Below are 20,753 nucleotides of genomic sequence, written 5' to 3'. Positions count from 1 at the left end.
TTATGTCTTCTCAGCCTACTTTTCTACCATGTAGACTCTGAAGCCATATGTGGACTAGAAAATCTAGATTCTCTGTCTATAACTAGTTGCTTGTTCCTTACTGGACCACTGTTTTCTCATTTGTAAATGATTAACTTGGACTAAATAATCACTAGTGAAATTTGCAGGATAATTTTATGACCAGTTTCACTCATCATGCACAACTGAGGGGTGTGTGTGTTGTACAAGCACCCACCTTAAAAGGCAAAGTTTGGGATCCATTTTTTCTATTGCTGGATTTCTCTTGCCTTTTCACTTATAGCCCTGAGGCTTTTTGTGCATCCATGTACCTTTATTTTACCAGCCCTTAACTGTTAAGGCTGCAGCCTCCCCCTTTTCTCAACTCATCCAGCTTTTACCTGCACATCTAAATATTATAGGAGCAGGAGGGCTAAACACAGACGTGTTTGACCCACAAGCAAGAGAACATATCTTCCATGGTAACAGTGTATTCCCTACAAAACTGAGTAAGAACAGGAGAGGTTCATGTAGTACCCTACAGTTTGGGTCAGGAAAGAGACTGGGCATTAGATCCCAGACTATTGGGAGATTTGAAGAAGGGAGATGAGATAGGAAGGATAAAAGGGACTAAGGGAGAAGGAGAAACAGGAGAGGAACAATGATTCTATGATAATTATGATGTTAGTGTGCATTTCTTCATCCCCAGCAAATTCTAAAAGTAGGGGTCCAATAGCTATAACCAAGCTATATCACAAACCTCAGGGATTGTGAAGAATCTCATGAGATAGATCAAATTGGCTACCTTACCTTCCTTGAACTTCCTATAACAAGCCCCTGGCCAACCTTGCACTTCTTGGCCCTGTCCTGGCTGATAAGCACCCTACTAGGTAATTTCACTTGTACCTGGGCACCTATACAGATATCCTGTGCCATGAATATCTATTCTCCCTTTTCCTTGGACCTGTCATAGTCTAGAGTCACCCCTGTTGTCTGTGCCTGGTTCTCTTACGCTCACCTCTACTCTGTGGGCATTACAAAAACAATTGTAGATAGTAACATATAATGACTCAAGAGGGATATTATATGCCTGAGATTTCTTAGTCTCACCTCACAACTTGAATGGCTGAAGAATTGTTTAAAGAACAATTTTGAAATAGAACTAGTTCTGTTTGGGGGGTTCTGACAAATGCCATCTGCACCTCTTCTTTCTTCTTCTCTATGTGATGCACTGTACCACCTTCCCTTCCCCTCCCAATCCTTGCCATGCACACTACTATGTTCTCATATTTGTTCTAATCTCTTGTGCTTATAGATGAATAGTCCTGGGGGCTGTAGTAAAAGGGATATTGCGTGTGGACGTGACCCAATTGCTTTAGGTGACAACGAGTGAAATGCTTACTTAGTGGTGATACGGCCTTCAAAAAGAATTGAGGGGATTTACAGTCTTCATCGTGTCAATATCCTTGAATGAATAATCATTATAATATAGAATTATTAACATTCTTATTTATAAGTTTCTTTTCCCTTTCTTTCATCTGGAAACATTCCAGCTGATAAATCAATGGATGGAACAAATTACTCTATGGTGTCAGAGTTTGTATTCCTGGGACTCACCAATTCCTGGGAAATACAATTCCTCCTCTTTGTGTTCTCTTCTGTTTTTTATGTTGCAAGCATGATGGGAAACTCCCTCATTATTCTCACTGTGACTTCTGACCCTCGCTTACACTCCCCCATGTACTTTCTGTTGGCCAACCTCTCCTTCATTGACCTGGGAGTTTCTTCTGTCATTTCTCCCAAGATGATTTATGACCTTTTCAGAAAACGTAAAGTCATCTCCTTTGGTGGCTGCATCACTCAAATCTTCTTCATCCACAGCACTGGTGGTGTGGAGATGGTGCTACTCATCGCCATGGCCTTTGACAGATACGTTGCTATATGTAAGCCTCTTCACTATCTGACTATTATGAGCCAAAAAATGTGTATTCTGCTTCTGGTTGCTGCATGGATAATTGGCTTGATTCACTCTGTGATTCAGCTGGTTTTTGTTATTAAATTGCCATTCTGTGGCCCTAATATATTAGACAGCTTTTACTGTGACTTTCCTCGGTTCATCAGACTTGCCTGCACAGATACCTACAGGCTAGAGTTCATGGTGACAGCCAACAGTGGGTTTATATCTCTGGGATCATTCTTCATATTGATTGTCTCCTACATTTTTATCCTCATCACTGTTCAGAAACACTCTTCAGGTAGTTCATCTAAGGCCCTCTCCACTCTGTCAACTCATGTCATGGTGGTGGTTTTCTTCTTTGGTCCTTGCATCTTTGTTTATATCTGGCCTCACCCCACATCACACCTAGACAAATTCCTTGTTGTTTTTGATGCAGTTCTCACTCCTTTTTAAAATTCAGTCATCTATACATTCAGGAACAAAGAAATGAAAGTGACAATGAGGAAAGTATGCAGTCAATTTATTATTTATAGAAGGATTTCTTAAATGCCAAAAGTACTATGTCTCCTTTCTGACTTGGAGTAGCATTAAATTTCTATTATTTTAATATCAGGAGTTACAAAGTACTTTACTAATATTTAAGTGCCCCAGCTTAAAATAGCATGGTTTTTTAAAAAATCTTAACTGAGAAGTTGTGTTGCTGCCTATGGTTAGAGAAGGCATGTGGTATGGTAAAAAGTGTTTTCTGGAGAAGACCAATTGGTTGTCTCTCAGAAGACATTACCTTGATGAATATACTGTGCTCTAGACTTCAAAGTTCAGTCTCTTTAATGTCAGAGTGAGTTATGTAAAGGAGTGCTGTTTGACATTAAATAAATTTATATTAGATGAAAGTATATGCATCAAGATCCCCATTTATTAATTTGCCACCAAAAAATCAGGAAAATGGCCTGACCTTTCACATAGCTATAACTCAGTTTTTCACTGTGGGGAAATTTCACTGTAGGGAATTTGTTAGTCAGGTGGTGATATGAATGTTAATGAGCAGGGAATCAGAGCAAGAAACATTAGCTGCATTATTCAAATATTTAATCATATCAGATTTTGATGCTTAATACCTTTATCTCCCTATTAGGATGTGCCTGTCATCACATTTCGAAAATAAGATCCTTAGGCCAGGAGTTTTACCTGGACAGTGCTGGTTGGTCATCACAAGGTTTACCTTTTGACTCTTATTCATACTATATCACAGGCTCTAGTACTGACAGAGTCATTCTTCTTTCTATATGTAACCAACCAGCTTCTTCCTTTTCTTCTGCTGGCAGGACTGTTCCTGTTGATTTGAATGATTTGAGTCATTGCAAACTAAATTTTAGTTTGGGAGATATTTTATATGGGACTGTATTTAGTTGTAGTGGAATGAGGGACTTGCATCAACAAATTTATAAATATCAATTCATACCCATTTCAGTAAAGAAGAACCAAGGTTCATTCTGAGAGATGTAGTGCAAATGACTCTGATCCTTATACATCCTTTTACATAGTCCATTCATCTTAACCAGTTTATCATTAGTCCTTTGGTCTTATAAGTGGCTCTTATGTACTTTATAACTTATGATACTTAATAATTTGTTTGTCTTTTTTAATTTCCATTGCCCTTATATTATTTATTCATTTTTTGCATCATTTTTTTGGACCCTTGGAAAACCAATATCTGTATATCAGTTTCTTTGATTTTTGTATGCTAGTACCTTTTCAGGTGTTATTAATCTCAACTCTTTGAATTACATGTGTCAGGAATCCAATCAAAATAAGCTTGAAGCAAAAAATATAATTATCAGAGTAATGCAAATTAAAACCACAATGAGGTATCCCCTCACGCCAGTCAGAATGGCCATCATTCAAAAGCCCACAAACTATAATTGCTGGAGAGGGTGTGGAGTACAGTTTGATGCAGCCATTATGGAAAACAGTATGGAGATTCCTCAAAAAACTAAAATTAGACTTACCATATGATCCAGCAATCCCACTCCTGGGCATATATCTGGAAGGAACTCTAATTCGAAGAGATACGTGCACCCCAATGTTCATAGCAACACTATATACAATAGCCAAGACATGGAAACAAGATTATTCTGTATAGCACAGGGAAATATATACAAGATCTTATGGTAGCTCACAGAGAAAGGAATGTGACAATGAGTATATATATGTTCATGTATAATTGAAAAATTGTGCTCTACACTGGAATTTGACACAACATTGTAAAATGATTATAAATCAATAAAAAAAAATGTTAAAAAAAAATGTCCATAGACAGATGACTGGCTAAAGAAGCAGTGGTATATTTATACAATGGAATACTAGTCAGCCATAAAAAATAATAATGCCATTTGCAGCAACATGGATGGATCTGGAGATTGTCATTCTAAGTGAAGTAAGCCAGAAAGAGAAAGAAAAATGCCATATGATATCACTCATATGTGGAATCTAAAAAAAGAAGAGAAAAGAAAACATTAATGAACTTAACTACAAAACAGAAACAGACTCACAGACATAGAAAACAAACCTATGGTTACTGGGGGTAAAAGGCATGGGAGGGGATAAGTTGGGAGTTTGAGAATTGCTAATACTAACTACTATATATAAAATAGATTAAAAAAAATTTCTTCTATATAACACAGGAAACTATATTCAATATCTTGTAGTAATCTATAATGAAAATATGAAAATGAATATATGTATATGTATGACTGAAACATTATGCTTTACACCAGAAATCGACACATTGTAACTGAGTATACTTCAATAAATACAAAAAAAAAGCTTGAAACAAAAAATAAATGTATAGTTTCAATTTTGCAAGAGGAAAAGATATAGATATCTGTTGTACAACAATGTGAGTATACTTGACATACTGAATTGTACACTTAAAATGGTTAAGAGTTAAATTTTATGCTGTGTGTGTGGTTTTTTTACCACAACTTAACATAAAAATTTATTTTTAAAAAAGGAACTTATTGACTTGGGTTTTTTAGGATTTCCAGTAGCAGAGTCCACCCTGCAAACTCCAAGGATTCTCTCAATTTCACACTTTTTTAATATAGAATTAATCTTTAATTCTTTCACTCATTTTACACTGATGGAGCAGGGAGGGCAGTTAGGTTTGTTTGTTTGTTTTATTTTTAACAGAGTTATTGAGCATTGAACCAAGAATACACAATGAGGATAGAATAGTCTCTTCACTAAATAGTGTTATGAAAACTGACTATCCATGTGCAAAGGAATAAAATTGGACCCTTATCTTATACTATACACAAAAACCAACTCAAAGTGGATTAAGGACTTAAATGTAAGACCTGAAACTGTAAACTCCTGGAAAAAATCATAGGCAAAATTTCCTTGACATTGGTCATGGCAATGATTTTTTTGATTTGACAACGAAAGCACGGGCAGCAAAAGAAAAAATAAACAAGTGGGACTGCATCAAACTAAAAAGTTTCTTTACAGCAAAGGAAGCAATCAACATAGTAAAAAGGCAGCCTTCAGAGTGAGAAAAAACACACATATCTGATAAGAGGTTAATACCCAAAATATGTGAGGAATTCATAAAACTTAATAGCAAAAAAATTTTAAAATAGGGCAAAGGACCTTAATAGACATTTCTGCATATCAAAACCACAATGAGATAGCACCTCACACATATTAGGATGACTATTATCAAAAAGTCAAAAGAAAACAAGTATTGGCAAGGATGTGAAGAAAAGAAGCCTTGTACATTTACACAAGAGTGTAAAATGGTACAGTTAATATAGGAAAATGATATTCAGGTACCTCAAAAAATTAAAAATAGAACTACCATATGATCCAGCAATCCCACTTATGGACATATATTTAAAAGAAATAAAAATCATTATGTCTGAGATATCTGCACTCCATGTTTATTATAGTATTATTCATAATAGCCAAGATATGGAAATAACCTAGGTTCCCACCAAATGAATAGATAAAGAAAATGTGGTATATAGATATTATGGAATATTATTCAGCCTTATAAAAGAAGAAATCCTGCAATTCACAAAACATGGGTGTCCTTGTGGAGATTTTCCTGGGTGAAATAAGCCAGACATAGAAAGACAAATACTGTGTGATTTCACTTATGTGTAGAATCTAAATAAAGGAGGAAACAGAATAGAATGGTTGTTACTAAGGACTGGGGGTGGGTTAAAGGGGAGATCCTAGTCAAAGGGTACAAATTTTCAGTTAGAAGATGACCTAAGGTACAGCATGTTGACTAGAGTAGGTAAGAATGTACTGTATACTTGAAATTTGCTAAGAGAATGGATCTCAAGTGTTCTCACTACAGAAAAAAAAAAAGGAGAGGAGGTAACTATGTGAGGTAATAGATATATTCATTAGTTTGGCTTTGGTAATAATTTTACAGTGTTTACATAGATCAGAATATGTTGTACAACCTAATATATATAATTTTCATTCGTTAATCATACCTCAATAAAGTTGGGAAAAAAGAAATACAAGTAAATCTCTGTCTACTGCTAACTATTGAAATACAGACATCTGTTATTTTAACACCTACTAATGTGATGCAGAAACCATTTCAAAACAAGCTCCTACTGGTAAATATAGTAACTAAGAATAGACAGTTTTGTGTATGCTGTAAAGAGCAGTACTTGAAGCTTAGTGTTCTTTTTTCTTTAAGCCCTTGTTGGGGTGCTGTAGAGGAGCCTAATGGCGTACAATCAGGAAGCAGTGTATCATTTCTCATTCATTGCCAGCTGTCGGTCAGTCATTAATACTGGCTCATCTTCTGCCTGGACTAGTGCAAACTCTGGTTCTATAAGAATGAAAGAATCCCATGAGGTGTCCACCCAGGCTTCAGTTTTCTCCTCAAATAACATGAGTCTATCATGAACTAAATATCTCCAAGGAGTAGATGGTACAGTGCCCTCCGCTCACACATAACTGAGTTTGAATACAAGGAAGTTTCAAAGTTATTTTATTATGTAAACTATCTCTGAGTGTTGACCCCTTTGAAGAGTAAATAGATGAATATTTTAATGATATATTAAAATAACAGAACCCAAATCTTAATTGCATTATATTTTATTGAGTTGATGCATGTTTTATAGTTGTTATTTTATGCTATTAAGTAGAGAGAGAAAATATGTTCAGATTTTAAAGGTACAGGTAAAATGGACCCACCAATTTGGGAGGCATTGGAGTATGGTCATTAAGAGCAGAGATGCTGGAACAGAAGCTGCTAAAATTTACAACCCGGCTCTAGTACTTACCAACTACGTACATACGGCAACCCTCAGCCAAAGGCTAATTTTGCCCCCCAGAAAATCCCTAACTTGGTTAAGCTAATATATTAGCCTGTAATTGTCCTAATAAGTGTGTATTTGACAAATTAACTAACACTTTTAAAGTCCAAGATAAAATAAAAAGAAAAATGAATGTAGAAGAATAAAACAGCTTCCTAAAAGATTTCTGAAAATTATCAGGGGTCTAAGAAGATGGATTCATTACAAAGATCTTCCAAAAACTTCAAGCCTGAAGGGATGTGAGTATATATATGATGTGTTAAAAGAATCTTTAAAATAAGTAGACATTAGTGTACTTTTACCATAGTTATTAGTTTTCATATTAATAGCTCATTTATAGATTGAAAGATTTTGTCTCTGGCCTATCCTTGTGTCCCCAAAATTCTAAACTGCCACAGCTGTTTAGTCATAGAAACCATGATCCAATGATAGAAACAGATCAAGAAATGCAGTAATGTTCATATACGAAATTCTTTTTTTATTGTTATTTATTTATTTATTTATTTATTTATTATTTTTATTGAGTTATAGTCATTTTACAATGGTGTGTCGAATTTCAGTGTAGAGGACAATTTTTCAGTTATACATGAACGTACATATATTCTCATATATGAAATTCTTGAAGCTTACTTAAGATAACTGCCAAACCTTAGTGAATGCCCATAGAGTATTCATTAGAGTAGAAAAGCAATATAGACAGAGGACTACTATTTAATTGTGGGCTTTTAGTAAGTGACATAGATAAAAGCCATGAATTAGACCATGGATGAGTGATATCATTATCATCCAGTTATAAAATAACCAGGACCCTGTTCAAGAAATTTCTTTTTGGGGCTGCAAATAAAGAAGGAAGTTGGAAATACCAATCACATGAAATTGACACCAATGAAAAGAGTAATGACCTCACTGGTGTCACTTCTGCCATCACTGGGTCGGAAATAGAAAGGCAGAAAGCCAGTGGTATAGTCTGTTAGTGGAAAGCTCAAGAATCCAAATTAACAAGTGGGCCTAGATTTGTTTTTTCAATTTTTTAATCTAAAGTGAGAAGAAAGGAGTTTAACTATGTGAGGTGATAGATGTGCTAATTATCTTGATATTGGTAATCATCCCATGGATGTATATGTGTATCAAATCACCACGTTGTATACTTTAAGTATATAAAATTATATTTGTCAACTTTTTCTCAATAAGTTGGGGAGGGAGTGTAGAAACCCTAACTTCACATCTCTGTGCCTGAGTATTATCATTTATAAAACAAATGGGTTAAGACAGATGATCTTTCAAATTCCAGTTCTAAAGTTCCACAATTCTATTATAAACCAAACAGTTATCTAGATAGCCAAAGGATATGGGGAAAAAGAAAGCAAACAGATACTAAACTAAGAAGGGAAGAAAATTAAACCAGTGAGAGTTTATGGCAGTTTGGTAAGTAGTTTGAGAAAATGACATTAACCAATTCAAAGGTAGGGAAAGAATAACGGTGAAAAGGAATAATATGTTAATTTCCAACATTGAATTGTTGAATACACTGATTGGCACCTTTTGAAGGAACAAGACAATTAGAAGTGGTGGATTAAGGTAATAATTAGCTTTGGTTTGAAGCATTTTATATGGTAATTATATGGAGAATGAGCAGAAAGCATTTCTTAATTATTGAAAAAAAACAAGATAAAATACTCACCACCCAGAGTTATCATGAATATTAAATAACATAATTTACATAAAACATCTAGCACAAGATTGGAAATACAGAAAGCTCCAGTGTTAGCTCTCTTTATCCTTATTAATTAAGGTACTAGAGATACACAGTAATGTCGTATATGCCTAAATGTAACCTAGTACATAAAATTCATAGAGATCTAAAATTTTAATGACATCATTTTTTTCTGTTGTCATTGAGGGAAGAGCTAAATTTCTTCATATTTAGAGTATTTAGTTCATATTTCTGTAACTCACAAGCTGATGGCAGAGTTTCTTCATTGCTGCCTTCATCTCCTTGTTCCTGAATGTGTAGATCACTGGATTCAGAAAAGGAGTGAGAACTGCATCAAAGATAGCAAGAAACTTGTCCAAGTGTGATGAGGGGAAGGGCCAAGTATAGAAGAAGATTAATGGCCCAAAGAATAAAACCACCACAGTGACATGAGCTGACAAAGTGGAGAGAGCCTTTGATAAACCACCTGAGGAGTGTTTCCAAACAGTGACAAGAATGAAGATATAAGAAATAATCAGTATGAAGAAGGAACCCACAGAGATGAGTCCACTGTTGGCTGTCACCATGAACTCCAGTCTATAGATCTCTGTGCAAGCAAGTTTGATAAGTTGGGGGAGGTCACAATAAAAGCTGTCCAATTCATTAGGACCACAGAAGGGCAAGTCTACAACAAAAGCCAATTGGGCCACTGAGTGGATGAGGCCAAGGACCCAGGCAGCAGCCAAAATTAAAATGCACTGTTTGTGGGCTCATGATGGTCAGGTAGTGGAGAGGCTTACATATGGCCACGTATCTGTCAAAGGCCATGGCAATGAGCAGCACCATTTCTGTTCCCCCAATAGCATGAATAAAGAAGATCTGAGCTATACAGCCCCCAAAAGAGATGGCTTTGCGTTTTCTGAAAATGTCATAAATCATTTTGGGAGCGGCAATAGAGCAAACCCCCACGTCAAGAAAAGAGAGATTGGCTAGCAGAAAGTACATGGGGGAGTGCAAATTAGGGTCAGAGCTCACAGAGAACACAATGAGGAGGTTTCCCATCAGGCTTGACACATAGAACACAGAGGAAAAGAGGAAGAGAAGGAGCTGGATCTCCCAAGAATTGGAGAGTCCCAGGAACACAAACTCAGACACGACAGAGCGGTTGGCTCCACCCATTGCCGCTGCAAGCACAGATAGCACAGTTTTACCTAGAAAAGAGAATAAAGAAGAAATCAACTTTGTGGGGAGTCAGTGATTGCATGAAAATATTGCCTCATTTCATACAGCCAGAACACCTATAATATAACCCCTTAAATAGCAGTTGCAGAAAAGATGCAGTAACTCATTGCCATAAAGCACTTTTCTAACTCCCCCAGCTTCCCTAAAATTTTCTAGGTTTTGAATATAATATTCTGCTGAAACAGAAGGGTTATGAGAGGCAGGATAGCAATGCCCTGGAATAACATGGGGGAAGAAAGAGGAAATGGAAATGGACTTACTGATTTCTCTCTCACAGTTTGTTACTCCTGCCCATGGATTTCCCCAAACCTCTGACAGTTCTGATGACTCATTTTTCTTATCCCCTTGATTACCTCCTATATGCAGTGCTATCAATCTCATTAATACTCTCCTGTTTAGCCTTTCTATTGCAGTTTTATCAAATCACATTCACCTTTCCCTCATAAAGAGAGAAGATAACATAGAAACCCTAAAGGTATCCAACTTTTGGAGCTCAGTTGAGGGAGTGGAAGTGACCACAGAGCTTGAGCTGGGAGAGCATATAACAGAGTTAGGATAAGTCAGAAAAGAGATTTGTGCTGCAGAATCTAAACGTGGATGAGCTAATGCATTGTAGCCAGCAAAATTCTATTTGATTGATATTTGTAGATCATTGTCCATGCCATGTTCACTTTTCATGGGTGCATGGAATGTCAGAAAGAACACAGCACTTGGAATCAAAAGAGTTGTAATTTAGTCCTAGCCCTAAATCCATGGAAAGGGCTTAGACTTAATTAGGGCAAGTTATTTCTCCAGTCCCTTCCACACTCAGCTCACTTCTTGAAGTCAGTTTCATCATCTGGAAAATAAAGGAACTGAGGTGGATGATGCTAAGTAATACTTTCAAGCCCAACATTTCCATGATTTCATAGCACGGTGCCAGCCCAGTATGTAATGAAACTCACCATAATGATGGTATTCTCTGCAATGGATTGCTATCATATTCACCACCTTTTCCCTCATCTGCAGTTGGTTATTGGTCCCATATCCCATAGAAAGCCCTCTCTTCATATTTAATCTCCCTCTTCTCTAATTCCATTTGTACCACTTACATGATTTATTAGCAAATTATTGTAAATTAGCTATGTCGTTTATTTTACCCTTTATCATAACCATCAGTAGTCAATCAACAAATATCTTCTAGATACCTACTAAGCACAATGCATTGTTCCAGGACATTATGGGTTTCCTGAAGTATTAAAATATTCACTACCCTTAAGGCATTTACATTTTAGCACATACAAAAATATAAATAACAAAAAAAGTACTTAAATAAAGAAAAAGTAGTATGATCATAGAGTTTTTGAAGCAGAAAACATAACTATGAGCCAGAGTAATCAGGGCTATCTTCAGAAAGAAATCAAGACCTGTGATGCAGTTTAAGATATGGATATAATTTATATGGATATACAATTCATATCTGAATCAATGGAACAGAATAGAGAGCCCAGAAGTAAACCCACACACCTACCATCAATTAATCTTTGACAAAGGAGGCAAGAGTATACAATGGAGAAAAGACAGTCTCTTCAGGTGGTGTTGGGAAAGCTGGATAGCTGCATGTGAATAAATGAAATTAGAACACTCCCTCACGCAACTTCATATCTGAGTCTTAAAGAATCATTGAGATATAATCAGAGAATATCTCCCGGTCTGAAGTAGTGTTTGATTGTCCATGAAAATAATGAAAACAAGCCAAATTAAAGCAAAAACAGTGGCTACCATGGGCAAGACACAGTAACACCTTTACACACACGATCTTGTTTGATGTTTATAATAACCATAAAAGTTAGTATCAGCTCCTTTTTACAGCAAAGGATATAGAGACTAGGAGGGGGAAAGCAACAGGTTAAAACAGTAAGTGGTAGGCCTTACATTCATTCTCTGATCTGCCTCTTAACTAATATATAGAGAAGACTTTTCTTTCATGACTTTCTGATTATTTAACGCGTTGTAGTCCCTTTCTGGATGCCCCATGCTCTGCTCTCAGTATCCTAGGCAGATCTAAGTAAAAGAAAAGGAAACTTTGTCCTCAAATGTTCACAAGCATCTGGGTTTCTTTAGCTGCTTCAAACACATCCATAATTGATTCTGCCTATTGAAATAACCATCATAGGAAAAGGCAAATCTGTATAATACCTGCATCTCAGAGTTCCTGGTTGAGTTCCCAGACTGCCATTGTTTTCATCCACATGAACTCCTTCAGCTTCCCATCCAGGACTCTGCTTGTGCTACTTTCTAATTAACAGAGGAAACAAAGGTACTCTGCCTCCACATCAGGAAATAGAATAAAGCCCAGGACTACACTGAGTCAAATTCTGTTCCCACTTACAAGACTTCCTCCTAATCTTTCTAATTCCTTTTCTTGGATCTCAATCTTGGATAGCAATTGATAAAAAGGAAAAAAAAAAGTAATTTCAGTTTCTGACTTAATGTGCTCTTTCTTCTCATTTGTGTTGATTCTTGTTCATTAAGCTTAGCTGAAGCTGCTTCTGTTGTACAAGATAACAATTAAGTGATTTTTTACGAAATGATCCTGTCACCAGAAATGTCTATTCAGTACTGGCCTTTGGGGACTTCAATACTGTACACCAATATTCCTAAGCTATTTCTGTATTTGTCACCACTGCACTCGTTTAAAGACCTAACATGTGACTATTACCAAAGAGTTAACCTACTCAATTTCCCTTGGTTAAATCTAGCATTTCTCCATTTGCAAAAAGCTGTAAAAATGCTGTTACTGTGAAAGATACAGCTAATTGGCACACAGGAGAGTACTGACCAAATGATACTGATGAGACGGGCTCACCAATATGAGTTCATTTATCCAGGGGAATTGTCACCCAGAATCCTGGCACACCAACACGGGAGGCTGGGAGTGAGTCACAGAAGGGAGGAAAAAGAGATCAGAAAAAATTATAAACACCATTTTCTTTACTTAATTTGAAATATTTATTTCCTGAGCAAGGTATATACTTTTCTTATATTTATATTAAATTAACTCCACCAAAGAAACTTAGCAGAAAAACAGGGAACGTCATAGAAGCTGTGTGTGTGTGTGTGTGTGTATGTGTGTGTGAATTATCTATAAGGCTATTCTGCTCTACAATTAAAAGCTAGCATGTTCATAATCTGTATGAAAGTATTTAGCTATTGATCCAATTACACAGCCCATAATTTCACATCAAAAATGATACTTTTAACTTAGAAATAACTGTAGTGTGTTGGACTTGGTTATGGATTATGAATCAGAAGACTTAAATTCTATTCAAGTTTGATCAGTAACTTACTCTGTAACTTCAGATAATTCACTTCATGTCACTATAGTATTATTTCCACACCTGTAAAATGAGCAGATTATAGAAAGTGATTTCTCCAGTCCCTTCTGGGCCCAAAGCTTTCTGCACTATGTACAGCTATAGTTTTCTTGTTGATTCATGGGGAAAGGAAGAGAGTACAGAAAGAGATGGACATCAAAGAAAAAATCTGATACAAGGTCTGTTTTTGCATATATGGCTTAGCAAACATAAGAAGAAGAAAACTCAGAAGATAAATACAATTCAATCTGAGCATGTTTTTACTAATTATTATAGAAGTAATAAATACAAATTTTAAGAAATAACATATCTGTTTACATTACGTACAGCCCTATAATGGCCTAACTCTGATGACACATAGAAGTAAAGGGGAAAAAAATTAGCTAATGAGAAAAAAATCCTGCTAAGCTTAAACACAGTGTCATTCATTCATTGACATGAATTTCCTACAAAGAGTTGGTGCAGGAAAAAATATGCCACATTTTAAAAAGAGCCAGCAGTTAAAAGAAAAGAAAGAAAGAAAGAAAAGGAAGAGAAGAAAGGAAGGAAAGAGGGGGAGGGAGGGAAGGGAAAGGGAGGAGAGAACAGGAGAGGAGAAAGACAAACACTACATTGTCCCTAGAGGGTAGAAACACAGGGGGAAAGAGCATGGTCAGAGGGCCATTCTGTAGCGACCAGGGCAGTATGCCTCCATGTATGGAACATCACTCTGCTTTCTCCTTACCTACCTTCACCCCAGGCTCAGAGACAGAACCTTCAACCACAAGAAATGATGTATCCAGAATGAAGAATAGACCCCAAGCTAGGCAAATGGAAAAATTACTCATTTGGAATCTTTACATTAAATTTTCACCACCCCCCCAAAAAAAAGGCCTAAGAAAGAGAAAATATAAAGGAGGAAGTAGAAGAAAGAGATGGAAAGAGGGTAAAAGGATATAGAAAACAAGATATTGGGGCAATATATCGTTTTGTAATAGGAAAGAGTGTAAGATAACCACAAACAACTGTGCTTTCTAAATTGTAAAATGCTAAGTAAATTTGAAGTAATTTGAAAAAATTTTTTAATTAATTTATTTATTTTAAATTTAATTTAAATTCCAAAAATTAAAAATAAAAAGAGCCATCACAAGATCTACACAATTAAAAACAAATGTTAGGAAAGAGAGTCCAGAAAAATATCACCACTCAGCAGATAAAAATCATGACCAAATATTTCACCATGAATTTTTTAAAATTACAGGAGTGATCAACTTTATAAAAAAAAAAAAACATCAAGATGTAAAAGCTCAAAAATATTTGACAGGAAAAGAGACTAAGTATGAACAGACATATCTCAAGAAAGAATAGCAGAAAAAATAGTCATCACAGATATGAAGGTAAAATGTCTGTGAAAGAGACCAAGGGGAAGCAGACACTGCTGAAACACAATAGGAGAGATAAAGACAGGGATAAGGACAGCGAAGTGGAAATGATGTAAGAGATTAAAAGGTGTAGAGAGAAGACACAGATACGAAAGTTTCAATGTACACATAATTGGGGTGCCAAAGAAGAAAACACAATGGAACAGAACACATCGTTAAGGCTCTCACTTAAGAACATTTTCCAGAAATAAAGGAAGACTTGACTTTCCAGATTGAAAGAGCACCCATCCAAAGAACCAAAACCATCAAAAAACTATGACACAGAGTACTCAACACAAGATACAACATTTGACAACATACAGCACATTTTCTTGATGAAAACTCTTAGCAAACCAGGTGCCCTAAATTTAAGAGTTAGGAAGCTATTAAGCTTGAAACTTGTAAATAAATCAAGGGGAATTTGAATATATATTGATTTGAATAAAAATGAAAACACTTAGAGTCTAATCTTTTAAAAAATTTTTATTGAAATGTAGTTGATTTATAATGCTAGTTTCAGGTGTACAGCAAAGTGATTAGGTTATACATACACGTATTTTCAGATTCTTTTCCATTATATACTATTACAAGAAACTGAATACAGTTCCCTGTGCTACACAATAGGTCCCCATTGTTTATCTATTTTTTATATAGTAATGTGTGTCTGTTAGTCCCCAATCCCTAATTTATCCCTCCCCGCTGTTTCCCCTTTGGTAATCCTATTTTGTTTTCTATGTCCATGACAAATCCTCCTTATTCAGGAGAACAGTTAGTAATATGAACCAAAGCCTTAAGGATATGGTTACTCTTTGCCCAGGAGTTACATAGCTACTTTATTCTAGAAAATAATCAAAAAAATACACAATGATGTGTTATAGCGTGCTTCCTATTAGTAAAATTTGACGACTGACTACATACACACCAAAGGAAAGCTGGTTAAAAAAAATACATGGTTTAATTTATTTTATTCTGAGGCAGAAGCCACTGGGTGAGGACCTTGGATATAGTCTCAGTATTTTCCCTGTTGCTCCGTTTTGTGGCTGTAGGGGTACACATCAGATTGAGAAAAGCCTTCTCAGCTCTAGAGGAATTCATGGAAAGTGAGTCACTCTTTCAGACCTAGTCTACAGTCTGTGGCTTTAACTGGTAGTGTCTGTGGGAAGATTGGGTCTGGGGATGGAGGGGGGTTGGTGTTCACTACTGCATTAATGCCCTTGTTACTTATCTCTTGATTTGTTCACAATCCAGGTATAAGATCCTATTTCATCATTACATGTGAAGAAGGAAAAAAATCAACTGAATAATTGTGGCTTTGCTTATTTAACTCCAAAATATTTAATTAAAAAGAAAGAAAAATTAATGTTGTCTGGTTATTCATTGTATAAGCATTTATAAATAATCATATAATCCACTTTCCCCCCTCAAAAAATTTTTTTTATGGTTTAAGCTTCCAGTTATAAACTAGGTCCTGAAGATGTGATGTACAGCATAGTGGCCATAGCTAATAATACTGTATTGTATATTTGAAAGTTGCTAAGAAAATAGATCTTAAAAGTTCTCACCATAAGAAAAAAATTTTAATTGTATGTAATGATGAATGTTAACTAGATTATTGTGGTGACATTTCACAATATATACAAATACCAAATCATTATGTTCTACACCTGAAACCAATGTAATGTTAAATGTCAATTATAACTCAATTTTAAAAATAGGATGAAAATGTTTAATGCATGAAGGCAAGAACTAAAAAAGAGAAGAGCCAAAATATCTTTCCTCAAGCTTGTGAGGGTCTAATCTTTTAGCTGCTGTTTACTGGCAAATTTGTGAAGGGGAGAGGGTAAAGATTTGTTAGAACCATTAATTTTAACCTTAAACATTATCTTCCCATCCTTTACTAACAGTCTGTTGCTGACGATGATCATTCAGAGGTTCATTTGGTAACTCAAAAAGAACAGTGAGGTAGCAAAGGAAACCATTAAAAAAAGGAAAAGACAACCTACGAAATCGGAAAAAATATTTGCAAACGATGCAACTGACAAGAGGTTAATATCCAAAATACACAAACAGCTCATACAACTCATTATCAAGAAAACACAATCCAATAAAAAAAAATGGGCAGAAGACCTAAATAGACATCTTTTGAAAGAAGATATACAGATGGCCAACAGGCACATGAAAACATGCTCAGCATCACTAATCATCAGAGAAATGCAAATCAAAACCACAATGAGGTATCTCCTCATTACACCTGTCATGATGGCTATCATCAAAAAGGACACAAAGAGCAAATGGTGGAGAGGATGTGGAGGAAAGGAAACCCTCATACACTGGTAGGAATGTAAATTGGTGCAGTCACTGTGGAAAATAGTATGGAGATTTCTCAAAAAACTAAAAAATAGAACTACAAAATGACCCAGCAATTCCATTCAGGGGTATATATCTGGAAAAAAAACCCACGAATTTGAAAAGATACATGCACCCCAATGTTCACAGTGGCATTATTTGTAATTCCTGAGATATGGAAGAAACCAAAGTGTCCACCAGCAGAAGAATGGATAAAGATGTGATGTATATATACAATAGAATATTAATCAGCCATAAAAAGAAGAATAAAACTTTGCATTTGCAGCAACATGGATGGACCTTAGTAAAATAAATCAGACAGAGAAAGACAAATACTACGTGATATCACTTATGTGTGGAATCTAAAAAAATAATACAACTGACTCTATATAAAAAATGGGAAAACAGATGCACAGACATAGAAATCAAATTCATGGTTGTCAAGGGGGAGATGGAGCAGGGTAAGGACAAGTTAGGAGTATGGGAATAACAGATACAAATTACTATACACAAAATAGATAAGCAACAAGGATTTACTGTATGGAAAAGGGAATTATACCCAATATCTTGTAATAACCTACAATCTGCAAAAAAAAGAAACCCAAATTGCTATGCAGTACACCTGAAATTAATACAATATTATAAGTCAACTATAGTCCAATTAAATAAATAAATAAATAATGAAAACAAACTTTCCTTTAAAAAAGAAAAGGACAATGAGATACTCTTTAGTTATTTAAATTATTTCTGAACAATATATCTGTTTTATCATAATTGTATGATGTATTTTATCACATGAAAACTTTTAATACATTACTTCATTATACCATTTATATTTCTTCAGTTAAACAGTTCTGTAATAAATTTTCTTTTGTACTTTCGACACTTTGTTTTTCATTTAGTCAGTAATCTGGTTCCCATAATATAGAAATCCTTTGCATTTTTATTTAGTGTTGCCTCTTTTAGCTGCAAAGTATTCAAACCATTTATAATATTTTAATATTCAAATAGCTTTCTTTGCCATATAAAAATGGTGGCTGTTGCTTAGGAAATAAACAGGTTAAAACATAATTATCTCACACACTGAGGAGTATAGGATTTTACATCATCTATTCCCCCAAAATTTGATTAATTAATAATATTAATGTTTCCTGAGTTGTCACTCTGAGTTATCCCAAATTTCACCTTCCAATCCTAACTAAATGTAAAACCCTTAGTGTCAGTTAAATTGGAGTGTGGATGGTCAAGTCCAGATGTTAGCAGCCTCAAATTCTCAAAGCTACCTAGGCTATTTTCTTCATTTTGTTTTTTCCTCCAGATACATAGACACTGAAAAACTCAGAGGGCTTGGATATTGATATTCATGTATATTAGAAAAGATACATCTTTGAGAATCACTACCAAAGAGAAGAGCATCCAACATTTTCTTTTGATGGAAAATGTACCCAATATGCGACATTTCCGCCTTTACCAATGTCTTCAGTAGTAACTGAAAAGGACACTACATTCCAATGCTGAATTCACCCCTCCCTAGTGTTTTCAGTTTCCTTAGATCAAGGAGCCTGTGAAAAACTGACCAGCTCAGAACAGAGTCCTTAATGAGAGATTTCACAGAGGGTACTGAAAACCAGTACTACACTGAAAAGATTTGTGAAAAGTATAATAAAAGAGATTAACTTCTGAAAATAATCAAGATCAGCCTGAATTTCTTGTACTGTGTGAGAAAAAATTCTTCCTAAAACTTAAAACCTTACCAAGCAGTCTCTTCATTGCCACCTTCATCTCCTTATTTCTAAATGTATAGATAATAGGGTTCATTAAAGGAGTAATAAGGGCATCAAAGATGGCTAAAAATTTATCTATGGGTAAGGTAGGGAAAGACCACACATAGACAATAATGCAAGGGCCAAAGAAAAAGACCACTACGGTAATGTGAGCTGAGAGAGTGGAGAGGGCCTTGGATGAACCACCTGAAGAGTGTCTGCGAACCGTGACCAGGATGAAGATGTAAGACGCAATCAAAATAAAGAAGGTGCCCATGGAGATGAAACCACTGTTGGCCGTGACCAAAAACTCCAGTCTGTATGTGTCTGTACACGCAAGTTTGATGAATCGAGGAAAATCACAATAAAAGCTATCCATCTTGTTGGGACCACAAAAGGGTAAGTTCACAACAAAAGCAAGCTGGGCCACAGAGTGGATGAGTCCAATGGTCCAGGCAACAGCTAGAAGAGAAATGCACATTCTTAGGCTCATGATGGTCAGGTAGTGGAGGGGCTTACAGATAGCAATGTATCGGTCATAGGCCATGACTATGAGCAGCACCATCTCTGTGCCACCAACAGTATGAATAAAGAACATCTGAGTTATGCACCCTTTCAAGGAGATGACTTTATGTTTTCTGAAAAGGTCATAAATCATCTTAGGGCTTGCAATGCTGGAAACACCTGTGTCAATGAAGGAGAGATTTGCCAACAAAAAGTACACAGGGGAATGTAAATGATGGTCTGAGAGGATTGTGAGCACAATGAGAAGGTTTCCCAGCATACTTGCTATATAAAATATTGTGAAAAACAGAAAAAGAAGAATCTGAATCTCCCAAGAATTGGTGAGTCCCAGCAACAAAAATTCAGACACCACCGAGCGGTTTCCTCCATCCATCAACTTCGTGCACAAGGCTGACCCTGAAGTTACCTGAAGAGCATAAGAGGGAGAAAAACATAATTTGTAAGTTGGAAGGAAAGTCCTGGCTATACAGTTGCACAAGCAACGAAAACTAAAGATCATTTTGTTGCTGTATACAGTTACTTAGAGCTCACATAGTAAAAGGATCACAAAGAGCCAGAATCAGACATTTTTTTCATGCCTATATCTTGGGTATCATTTAATCATGGACCTCAAGTCAGGTTTGGGCATCAGTGCATAATCAAGAAGGGAAAATGGAGACAAAGGCAACTAAGAATTTAAGAGAGGTGCATTAAGAAACAAGAGAGATTTGTCCTTCCTAGTATCTACAGTGAAGTATGCCACAACATGGAAACATGTGCAAACAGGCACAGGGAGCTGCTGGAGAGGTGCTGTAATTTATCATTTTTAATGGCTGCCTATTTCACACTGTGGATAGACCATTATTTACTAATTTCCCTATTAACCAGTGTTAACCTAGTTCTAGTTTGGGGGGACCTACAGACAATGATGCAAAGAAATATGCTTATACATATATCCTTGTGTATTAATGCTTCCCTGTGTATGGCATGAATTCCCAAGAATGGGATCACTGGATCAAAAAACACGTATTTTTAATTTAGTAGTTTTACCTAATTCTTTCCAAAAAGACTGTAATAACACATATTTTCATAAGAATAAATGTTTATACTTTTTCAAATTGTTGCCAGTATAGTGAGTATAAAGTGATTT

The 20,753-nt window shown here is 35.7% G+C and overlaps 3 protein-coding genes across 3 annotated transcripts; 1 reads left to right on the top strand and 2 right to left on the bottom strand.

The window, feature by feature from the left end:
- The first annotated feature begins 1,544 nt into the window (after window positions 1-1,544).
- On the top strand, window positions 1,545-2,441 carry LOC116664165 (olfactory receptor 4F3/4F16/4F29-like). The gene has a single exon (XM_032481592.1). The coding sequence runs from the start codon at window positions 1,562-1,564 to the stop codon at window positions 2,405-2,407; it is 846 nt and encodes a 281-aa protein (XP_032337483.1). The 5' UTR covers window positions 1,545-1,561; the 3' UTR covers window positions 2,408-2,441.
- Window positions 2,442-9,095: 6,654 nt separating this feature from the next.
- On the bottom strand, window positions 9,096-10,296 carry LOC102506538 (olfactory receptor 4F3/4F16/4F29-like). The gene is given in 2 exon segments (XM_006194847.2): window positions 9,096-9,762; window positions 9,764-10,296. Coding segments are annotated over 2 exon segments (939 nt in total). The 5' UTR covers window positions 10,172-10,296; the 3' UTR covers window positions 9,096-9,231.
- An 8,735-nt stretch (window positions 10,297-19,031) lies between these two features.
- On the bottom strand, window positions 19,032-20,093 carry LOC102507596 (olfactory receptor 4F3/4F16/4F29-like). Its single transcript, XM_006194851.2, has one exon. It carries the CDS (start codon window positions 19,995-19,997, stop codon window positions 19,032-19,034), a length of 966 nt encoding a protein of 321 aa, XP_006194913.2. The 5' UTR covers window positions 19,998-20,093.
- Window positions 20,094-20,753: the final 660 nt, after the last annotated feature.

Source organism: Camelus ferus, chromosome 6 (genome assembly GCF_009834535.1).
Source record: "Camelus ferus isolate YT-003-E chromosome 6, BCGSAC_Cfer_1.0, whole genome shotgun sequence".
NCBI classification, from domain to species: Eukaryota; Metazoa; Chordata; class Mammalia; order Artiodactyla; family Camelidae; genus Camelus; species Camelus ferus.
This window is presented reverse-complemented; position numbering and strand designations above follow the sequence as displayed.